This window comes from Copidosoma floridanum, unplaced genomic scaffold (genome assembly GCF_036245765.1).
Source record: "Copidosoma floridanum isolate Cflo_tuat_1 unplaced genomic scaffold, Cflo_Japanese_pri ptg000021l, whole genome shotgun sequence".
NCBI classification, from domain to species: Eukaryota; Metazoa; Arthropoda; class Insecta; order Hymenoptera; family Encyrtidae; genus Copidosoma; species Copidosoma floridanum.
This window is the reverse complement of record NW_028321898.1, coordinates 4926035-4937577: the sequence shown is the minus strand read 5'-3', so window position 1 is coordinate 4937577 and position 11543 is coordinate 4926035. Positions and strand designations below refer to the sequence as shown.

At 34.6% G+C, this 11543-nt stretch overlaps 1 protein-coding gene across 3 annotated transcripts in view; it reads left to right on the top strand.

Annotated features, from left to right (window-relative positions):
• Window positions 1–542: 542 nt before the first annotated feature.
• Window positions 543–11543, top strand: part of Galphao (G protein alpha o subunit) — a 526726-nt gene continuing 515725 nt past the window's right edge. For all 3 annotated transcript variants that reach the window (XM_089594134.1, XM_089594132.1, XM_089594135.1), the window contains exon 1: window positions 543–867. In XM_089594134.1, coding sequence (XP_089450260.1) covers window positions 750–867 — 118 coding nt within the window. In that variant the 5' untranslated portion in view covers window positions 543–749. The remainder of the gene's footprint in view (window positions 868–11543) is intronic.

Below are 11543 nucleotides of genomic sequence, written 5' to 3'. Positions count from 1 at the left end.
ATATTTAAGTTTATGCATGTATTTATAAACAATAATCAAATCCATTAAACCAATCTGTTGGTTACACTTCTGACGACTATTCATGTAAGATTTTTGTAGAAATTTCTGCAAGAATTCTTTCTAAGAATTGTGTCTTGACACTGTTCGTAAATTTTTCAAGAACGGCAACGATTCTTTATAAATAATAAATAAAACAAAAAGTATTCAAATACAAATGTAGAAATGTTAAAAACAAGTTGAATAGAATACTTCTTAGGACTACCTTGCGTCTATATAACGTAAAACTTTTGAATCTTGTGTCAAAAAATGATTCAGAATGGTTATTTGTGTTGAAAACATGACGATTAGTTGTGAATAATATATACAAGCTTTTGAGTGAATTTAGTTTTGTCTATTAACAACTTAACATGTAGTCTTGTATAGTCCTATATAGTGCAATTTTTTTCGTATCTTGTAGTGATATTAGTAAAATATACTTCTATAACTTTTATCAAACAAATTAATAAAAAAAATCTTGTTCTTTCAGGTTTTATGTAAATCAGTAGAAGAATAGAAGACAGTTGTGTAATGTCATTTTATTCAAAATTTGGTGCACACTCTTCTTGAAAACTCAATAAATTGTATGAAAGATTTAAATAACTAAGTTTAATAAATACAGCGCCTATAGTAATGTTTTATTAGTAGATGGTTTTTGTAAAGAATAAAAGAAAATTTATTTTACCACGATTCGTAGATTAGCGATAAACAAAATGGGCTGTGCCATGTCTGCAGAAGAGAGAGCGGCCTTAGCTCGAAGTAAACAAATTGAAAGAAACTTAAAAGAAGATGGTATTCAAGCAGCTAAGGACATTAAACTTTTGCTGTTAGGTAAGTATCTCTATGATATGATATTTATTATTTACGGCATTCAATAAGCACCTTAATCTCGTACAATTTGTAATCAAAGCACAACAAAACGTTTTTAACGATTGTTTTGTTACTAAAATTATTCTTTCTTGTACCAACTTTGATTAGAATGATAAGCAGATAGGAGTAGTAAGAAATTATGTTTCTAGAATCATTCGAAATATACTTATCATTATCACAGTTATAAATTATTGAGACCCTAAAAAATGAAAGTTCATTGAAATAATTTGCGACATATTACGAAACAAAGTCAGTAAAACTCTCTTTCTCTACAACAGAAAATTTTACACTCGACTGAAAATCATTTTTTCTAGGCACGTGCTCATGATGTCAATATCCAGCGTTATTTGTTCTCAGTTGATTGGGGATAGTCATAATTTCATATGCTCCAGATGCTTTGCAGATTTAACCCCATCGCTGGTTAACCGATAGGAAATAATGTGCTTTGTTGCCATTTGAGTAAGTGCCTAAAAAAAATTACTATCACTTCGATGTCAAAAAAAGTTAAGGGGGGTTGGCAGTCTTGTAGCATTCATTAAGAGCTAATCAGAGCAGAGCTGTAAAAGAAAAGATTCGTAGCCTTCATACTTTATTCGACTTATCCCTGTCTAGCTCCACACTTGATACATGGATGAATAGTCTATAGCTTACGTGTCTATGGTATAGGTTCCCCAATTTGATGATACATGCAACATGTGCGGGTGATCCGATAAGTACTTAGCCTTATCACCTAAAGGTGCCACTGTCGCAATAAAAGTGCACTATAGTGTAGTACCTCCCTGTAGACGGCTGTGGAAAAAATTTCAGCCTGATCAAGCTTGCAGTTCTGAATTTGAGAGCGTGCGAAAGTAAGCGTGTCTGTTGGCTTTAGAAGCATGTAACAAGAGTAATATCAGTTGATGATTTGATTCTTCTTTTTAAAAGTGGAATCGTGCAACTAAATCAAAGAGCACTTATACAGTGTATGGAAACACTTCTTCTTCCATAGTGACCATCAAAAATAGGTTTAACTAATTTCAGCGTGGTGACACATCAGTATTTGATGAGTCACGTCCGAGTGCCCTGAAAACAGCAACCACACAGAGTAATGTGATGAAAAACCATGACCTCGTTTTGGTACGTTTTGGCAGATTACTGATAAAAAGTGCGTGAGATAGTGGGCACTTCAAAAGCCCAATCTGAAGAATTTTTTTGTAACGTTGCATGACCGTGAAACATAGATCCACTGGTACACCCTAAGAACCAAGGAACAGTAAGAATAGTAGGCTTTACGTGGTGAACCTGCTTGAAAGGAATCGAAGGCTTCGATTGGCTGGAAAGGTGGTGGTCATCGTTTTCTGGGAGATGTGAAATGTAGTATACGTTGACACCCTGGAGAAGGGCAAAACGGTCACAAAGGAGTACTATGTCAAATGATTGGGGCGTCTTGATGACGAATTAAAAAAATGGCCCCATTTGGCGACGAAAAAGTGCTTTTCTACCACAACAACGCACTGGGTTATACCTCCATACTTGCTACGGCTGAAATGGTGAAATTGGGCTAAGAATTGCTGCCCCATCTACCGTATTCTCCAGATTTGGCTATATGCGTCTTCTTTTGTTTCATAATTTAAGAAAGTTACTTGCTGGGTAGAAATTTTATTTGAATGAGGAAGTTATCTCTGCCACAGAGGCCTATATTACAGACCTTGAGAAAACTTTTTTTCTGATAAGTTAAATAGACAGAAGTTTAAGTACCACTGGGTTAAGCATATGGGGAGAATCACGTCAACTGTCCCAGCGCCGCGGTGGACGGCCCGCGTGGTCGTCAAACACGACGTTTTTAACTCGTCGTTTCGGTGTCAAAACTTTGATAAAAAAATAATCTAAAAACATATTCTTACGTATTTTTTCCTCAGCTTTCCAGTGGTGGCATCAGTTTTTCAAAAATTTGCTCCCATAGCCTCGAAAAATGCACTTGTTTGAAAAACACGTTTTATCTCCATGATCTTCAACTTTTGGAATTTTTTTGATAGTCTAGATCGAAAGATGAGACATTTTTACGTAGATATCAACAATAAAAAAAGAGGGGTTTTTCGTTTTTATAACATATTCAAACGACGAACGAGACGATAGGAGCCGCGGCGGCCGGGCCATGCGCGGCAGGAGCGCGCCGTCTGCTACCGTCTCTCTGACTGGATGTAAACAAATACACCTAACCGTGACGGTTTGCACTTCGCAACAAGTTTCGATTAAATAATTAAATATTAGTATTTATTATTTTTATGACTTGAGGTTGTGCTATCGTAAGTCGAAGTTTTCGTAGGCTTTACTGCAAAGAAACGAAAGTTTTTTTAGTAGCAAATCTGACTACGAAGAAACTTCCTTGAGATTAAAAGACGAAATTTTCAGTGCGAAAATGATTCCAGGGACACTGAATTATCATGCGTTTATCCCCATTAAGGATAATAAATTAATGTTGAAGAAAACTTCTTTGAGTAACCAGTATGAAATTTTTCCGAAACTGAAAGAACGTAAAACAAGTGTCACTTCGATTACCATGCCTAAAAAGAAAAAAAGAACGAAGTAGAACAAATTTGTTTTTATTTTTTGCTTTATTTATGCGAATATCTAATATTTAATCAATATTAATCATTATTTATTTCTTTATTATAAAATTGTTGTATATATGAATAAATTTTATCAGAACATTTATTATTTATCCATTGTAAGCCCCGGTTAACTAATTGTTGTTTACATCGCCACTACTACATTATATATTGTATAGCCAAACAGACTCACCGTAGCAGACGACACACGGCGGACGCGCTGCTGCCGCTCGTGGCCCAGCCGCTGCGGCTCGCATCGTCTCGTTCGTCGTTTAAATACGTTATAAAAACGAAAAACCCCTCTTTTTTTATTGTCGATATCTACGTAAAAATGTCTCATCTTTCGATCTAGACTATCAAAAAAATTCCAAAAGTTGAAGATCATGAAGATAAAACGTGTTTTTAAAACAAGTGCATTTTTCGAGGTTATGGGAGCAAATTTTCGAAAAACTGATGCCACCACTGGAAAGTTGAGGAAAAAATACGTGAGAATATGTTTTTAGATTATTTTTTTATCAAAGTTTTGACACCGAAACGACGAGTTGAAAACGTCGTGTTTGACGACCGCGCGGGCCGTCCACCGTGGCGCTGGGACAGTTGACGTGATTCTCCCCATATATAGCTTAAAGCAGATTATGTTGAAAAAAAAAACATTTTTTTTCAAAATTCTTGTTTTTCCATTTGTAGGCTCAGTACTTATTGGACAGCCCTTGTAATTTTTATTCAGTGGCTATCGTGTTTTGTATGCCCAGCGATTGATCCACGTGTAAAATGACACAAACGGGACTAGACTTCGTTGTTTACAGTAAGTAGTTACGACAGCGTATCCCATAATTAATTTATTTTTTGTGCCAGGATCGAAGTGTTTTTGTTGTGACAAGGACAAAAGAAATAAAATGGCGAATAGCAGTCTATAACATAGTTGTATGAGTACCATACATGGACAAAAAGCTCCTTGATCTCTTGTCTTCCCTATTTATGCACCATTTTTTTCATATAGGCATAAGTATTTGATGGTAAAGTAAACTTTGTTTAAATAGAGCGTTAAATGGTGTACCCATATGCTCTCTATTGGCTTTGAATAAATAAATGACGATATAAGTATGCATTGTTGATAGAACAGTTGCAAAATAAATCATTGAGCAATAAAAAATAAAAAATCCATTGTTTTTAAATTATTATTACGTTTGTCGCAATTAAAAAAGTGCTACTTACTTTTTACTTTACGAAACTTGTAGCCTATAATTCTTTGTTTTTCAGTGAGTATTGGCATTTGTAACATTCTCACGTTAATTTTCCACTGTAACAGTAGTTTTTGTGAACTGATAAATCGTGATTTCTACGAAAACCAAGGAATCAAGGTCCAACACGTAATGAATATTCTAAGAATCCTTGCAAGTTACAGTGATTTTTCAAGATTATTGAAGAAAGGAAGGTTACTTCGAAATAAGAGCATTAAAAGTCTTAATTAATATGTCATGTTTATTTAAGAAATACCAGTATAGCTACATAAGGACATTGCTTTTCCATCTGTACTAAATACTAAAATAATTTTACGTCACTAGTTGTTTTTAAGTAATTAAAATCTAAAACTTAAATTTTCACGCCCTTATAAAAATGAATGTTCTTGTCCTCACGAGGTAGAAATAACTTGAGTTATTTTTTGGTAGATTTCACTGATTTAGTTATCCCAGATTTATTTCACCCTACATAATCGTATTCATATATAGGTAAACAACTTGACCAGTGGGGTATATACAGATAAATCATCCAGTAGACACCGTAAAAGTATTTACCTTACTACAAGTTAGACTCCAAAGACGATGACTTTGATCTAGGCTCATTCGCATCACTTGCTTGGATGTCGTATATTTCTCTTAATTAGGTGACGCCAAATAATAGGTCCTAGCCGAAAGTTGGCCTGCCTCTCCAGAATTATTCAAGGCTCTTTGTACCCTTGTCAATTTGTTTTTGTAGAAGGTTTTTTACTTTTAAGGTGAGTGCCTTCTAACATTAGCTTAGTGTTTGTTCAAGTTACCCAGGCGCTGCGGTCACATTCGAATTGAAGTGTACAAGATAATGACGAACTACTTAAAATAATAAATAATAATTATGAATAAATAAATATTAAATGAAATAAAGTCATTTGAAAATGATCACCCTTTTACTGCTAAGGCAGGCAAGGCAGAAGACTACCTACACATGATAGTGCTAGATGTTATTCAAACTAGACATAATATAATAAACGTGAAAGAAAGAGAAAAAAAAAGGAAAAAACAAATACAATACAATAAATTGATGCACTTATTAGTGAGTAATAGTCGTATGTATGAAAAAAAAACTGAAACTGTATAAAAGTGATCTCAATTTATATAATGATTATTGTATTAGCCTACAATGTTATGTTGTATTAGTTGAAATTACGGGCTGAGAGAAAAGCATTTTTTTGTAACTTGCATATCTTCTAAGATTTCTGAGCAAAAAAAAAAGTTAGTTATTTACATTAGACTCCCTTAAAGCTACCCATACATTATTCAAAGAGTTTTGCAGAGACTAGACAAAATGATAGTTTCAAGCATTTGCTATAATTGCATTTGCTCATAACACTATATAGACTAACTGATTGTGCTGCCAGGTTCAAGCAGTAAATACTAACCAGTAGTCTTTTAATCATACCAAACATTTAACATGGTCTTCTTTAGTATCAATATAGGCTTGATAAGGTTTGACAAGATTTCCCAAGCCTAAATCACGATTTTTATCGCATTTCATTGTTATGCCTGATGCAAGTTTAATCAACCGTACTCAATTATTTAGAGAGTGTCAGTAGGTAAACCATGGCAGTTCTAGCACCCCCCCAGCTACCCCCCTGAGGTAGTGGTGGGGGGAAAGGCTCTAGCTATAGCTGTGGGTGGAGAAGAGGCGGTGGAGGAGAGGCAGTGGTGAAGGAGAGGCTGATCGGGCGGTGGGAGGAGGGGCACGGGCGGTATAGGTAGTAGGGGCGGTGGGTGGTACGGACTACTTTGATGGTAACGTCAGGGGAAGGGGGCCTCTTCCGGATGCTGTGACTTCGGATGGTACTGACGGCTCCATTACTTTTTTACCGTGAATCGAGGTCTGACGTCATCAGGATGGGTCCGAAAGGTGTAGGTGACAAGCCCAACGTACAGCGCGAGAGAAAGATCATCAAGCACGAACGTGTATTTCTTATCAGAGGATTTTATTTTCTTCTTCCGCTCATTGTTTTAGGAGTCTCAGCGTAATCGTTGTTTTTTTTTGTTCTTCTCAAGAGCGGGCGTATCGAGTTAATGGAGAGGAAATTTCATTGGGAAAAGCGGATCGCGTATCCCGTTTAGCTGCGACCAACGAAGTGGGTGATCCCATGTGTTGCACACACACACACCCACACATACACGCACACGTATACATGGGTGCGCGTGCACCATCAGTCGTAGCTGATGACTTTTTCTCTCATAATTTGGAGGTATAATACTCCAGCATCACATTTTTTCTTCTCAAGAGCTTGTGTACTCATCGAGTTGTTAAAGAAAGAATGTATACTATTTTAATACCAAAAGCAGATTGCGTATTTCTTTGAACTGCCCCAAAACTGGCCCACTTATTTTTAGCACAGTACTTTGCCAATGAATACATCATTTGTTATATATATGCATGCATGCATGCGTTAGCCGTGACTGATTGAAATATGTGAAAGAGGAAAAATTTGTTGCGTCTTTGACAAGAGATGTTTGCTTAAAATATAATTTACCAGCTGCTCACTAGATAACGTAAGCAAAAAAGCTTTAATAATTAACAATAAATACTTGTACAATGTACATGAGGCGCTAGAGTTTAAAGTCAGGTAGTTACAGTAACACAAGTACAAGTCAGTTATGACGAAGTAGACTCTGCAAGCGGAAGCAGTAGTGATAATCATAAATACGCAGATCTCAACGTGGCCTTGTCCCTGGCTTTCTTGGATAAGAGGATAGAGATTAAAAATCAACACTTATCAATATTTTTTTTGTGATTATTTTATTAATACACATAAAATAATATCACTTCTCTCATCTAAGAGTGAAAAAAATTGGTTGACCGTTATCGCCAACTCTATTTAATTTCATTAGAATTGATTCTCCCAACCAATCCTCTCCAATTTGCATCACGTCCGGCTGCTGCTGCTTCTGTGGCTGAGGTTCCTGTTGAGGCTGCGGTTGTGAAAAAAAAAAAAAATCATGAAACCTCATTTTTTAATTAAAAATTTTAATTAAAAAAAAACAATATACCTGCCACTGCTGCTGCTGCTGCTGCATTTTTCCCTGCTGTTCCAGTTTCGGACCCTGCTGTAGAATAAAAAAAAAAGTTCAACAAAATGGTTTTATTATAATTTAAAAAATTATTATCATGGATATTGCATTTTTTAATTTAACTTACAAGTATTCCGTTAACAGCATCCTTATTAGAATTCATTTTTTGGGTGAAGAAAAGAGCTTGACTGGTGTCGTTGTCGAAAGTTTTAGAAACAACAATTCTATAAAAGAGTAAAAAAAAAAACACATTAGTAGCGCATAACAATTACAAGAAGATTAATTTTATCAGTCAATTTTGAGGAACAGCATACTACAAAACAATTTTCAACCATTGACTATTTTAAAATAACTTTTGTTTAAAGTATTCGAACGATAGTATACATGAAATTGATTAATACAAAAATTATATTTTCAATATACTTAGAACCTTTATATCTAACACTTTGTAAAATTTTCAAATTCATTCTTTTGTAGTCAAGATCAATTTTCACTATTTCTATATCTATTTTCATATTAATTTTAGCATTAAAGAATCTCTGCATTGCATATCAGAGTAAAAATCTATTCTACAAAAAATTGTATTTTATTTTAATCTATAACTGCGTCTTAGATCGTTAGCGTATAAAATATACGTGCAAGAAGTTGAGACTTTTCTGAAATACTGCGCCTTGACCGGTCATTATAACTTTGTTTTTATAAAATAGAAGATTATTTACCTACCACTGTTATAGTTGCTCTAACTGTTGGCTTTTAATCTGACTGTTGCTAATACCACTAGTGTAAAAAAAAAAGGTTTGAAATGTTTTATTAGGTAAGGCTATATTGAGATGGAGTAATAAAAAATGTCAGAGAAAGTCTCATGCATAGTGGTGAAAAAAACTATCATGCACTACTACTCAATACCTTTTTTTTCACCACACTTTAAGTTTATTACACACTAAGATAAATTTTATGGCAGCAGATGTGTCATGCAATAGGATTATATTTTTTTAATGTGTTTGAATAACCTACCGTTTCAGAAGATAAATCTTCTTCTGTCCTCCACGCTGTACCTTGGAAGTTCACACCAGCGTAAAAGAGTATAAGTGTCCTTTTAAAAATATAAAATCATGTACAATGGGTTCACATTGCTTTTAGCCGTATAGTATGAGCAATATGTCCTCCATGTATTTCTCTCCGTAATCAGTTCCGGATACACACAATTTACTTGATCCAATGCAATGTCCCACAACTGAAAAAATCTATAGTGATTCTTCCACATCAAAATTTCCACAATCACGTTTTCTCTTACACACTTGAATGGAAATCGTTGACGAGATCTTAACGTTAACAATGCATCAAATCTGAGGTTTTCTATTGGCACTGTTGCACTCTTGATAACGGGTGTATGAGTATCGTGGGGGACAACTGCTTCCTCACTTGGAAACATCTCAACGACTGCAGCCTTTTCCAGCAGATCTTTTTGTTATAAAAAATTTCAAGCTAGTAGACTTGCTTACAAAATTACAATATAGGGTGATATTCAATACGTCTCAATAATAAGAGAGCAAAAGCATGGTGTAGAATTCATTCTTAAACATGCCTATGCTGAAATAAAAAGCGGGTACGTATTTTGATACGTAAAAATATTTACTTGTTAGTGCGCATATTTATAAGGTGTTCATACTGTATCATGCGATTGCCTATTTAGAGAAGGGAGTCTCTCTTTCAGTTGCATGAGATGTGACAGACAGTGCGATAAGAGCTTAGTTAATGTGTTGTATAAATAAAAGTGACCTGTTACCATGGCTCAATTGCAAAGGTACGGGTATGAAAAAGTGTATCCGTCTGCAAAAGAGCAAGTGATAGATCTTACACGAGGAAAGCTCTGCTGAAGTATATAAAAAATAAAACTGGTATAGATGTGACTGCAGCTATGAAAACTATAATAACGGAAGGAAGAGTTCCAACTAACTTGGAACCGATCGTGGTAAAGAATTTTACAACGCAAATTTTCAAGGTCTCATGAAAAATTACAAAATTAACTTATACTCTACGTACAGTAATCTTAAGGTGTCTATATGTGAACGATTTAATCATACCCTAAAGCATGCTATGTCGAAAAAGTTTAGTGTGAGAGGTAACTACAAGTGGCTCAATATTTTACAACAGCTAATAACTTCTTACAATAATCGAAAACACTGAACGATTGGTGTGAAGCCAAAAGATGTTTCTGTAGCTAATGAAAAAATATTTCACAGAAATGTATATATTCGAAAAAAGGAACAAAATCAACATTAGAAGATGGTGATAAAGTACGTATGAGTAATACTAAACAAGTCTTTGAAAAAGATTACACGCCTAATTGGTCGACAGAAATTTTTACTGTTACCCGAGTAACACCAACAAAGCCATTCACTTACCATTTAGAGGATTATCAGCAGCAGCCAATCTTTGGTGGCTTTTACGATCGAGAACTGCAGAAGACCAAGTATCCTAATACTTACCTTGTTGAGAAAATTTCACGCCGACGAAAAAACCAAATTTTTGTTAAATGGTTGGGTTTTGACAGTGCACACAATAGTTGGATTTCAAAAGATCAATTATTATTTAAAAACAAAAAATATGATTTCCTCAGAAACTATTTAACCTATTCACTTAAAAATTGAATATGAGAACCATTATAAGTTATAAAGAGCTCCATTTTCTGTATGAAATCTAATAAATTCTTATATAGCACTTCATTATCAACTATAATCTTTGACACTGCACTGGGTAAAAATATTTGAAACTCGTCATTGAGTTCCACAACTGCTTTTATTCCGTATTTAGTATTAACTTTCTTTAATTTTGTAACCATGTAGCTGTGGTTTACTATCATCTCGGTGATTTTTTTGCACGGGAGGAAGCCTCCAGAAGCGACTTTATTTAAAGCTGCTAGATTGGACATGTGTAACAAAGAAACACAAAATTCTTACTAATTTTAACATTCATAAAAAAAAGAAAAATGGGTAAAAAAAATATGGTTATGAAGAAAAAAAATTTATATTTACCTCAAAATTATTTTTTACCCTTTTTCTTCACGGGAGTTCTTCAAAATTGTCCGTCTTCACACTTGTTCTCTTGTGAGGTTGTTGTTGGACGATACCCTTTGCTTCAAATACTAAATGATCGATGACCTGACGTCGCTGTTTGGCAACTCTGATCTAATTGGCCTGCCGTTGATGTGGAAGAATCACTATAGATTTTTTCAGTTGTGGGACATTGCATTGGATCAAGTAAATTGTGTGTATCCGGAACTGATTACGGAGAGAAATACATGGAGGACATATTGCTCATACTATACGGCTAAAAGCAATGTGAACCCATTGTACATGATTTTATATTTTTAAAAGGACACTTATACTCTTTTACGCTGGTGTGAACTTCCAAGGTACAGCGTGGAGGACAGAAGAAGATTTATCTTCTGAAACGGTAGGTTATTCAAACACATTAAAAAAATATAATCCTATTGCATGACACATCTGCTGCCATAAAATTTATCTTAGTGTGTAATAAACTTAAAGTGTGGTGAAAAAAAAGGTATTGAGTAGTAGTGCATGATAGTTTTTTTCACCACTATGCATGAGACTTTCTCTGACATTTTTTATTACTCCATCTCAATATAGCCTTACCTAATAAAACATTTCAAACCTTTTTTTTTTACACTAGTGGTATTAGCAACAGTCAGATTAAAAGCCAACAGTTAGAGCAACTATAA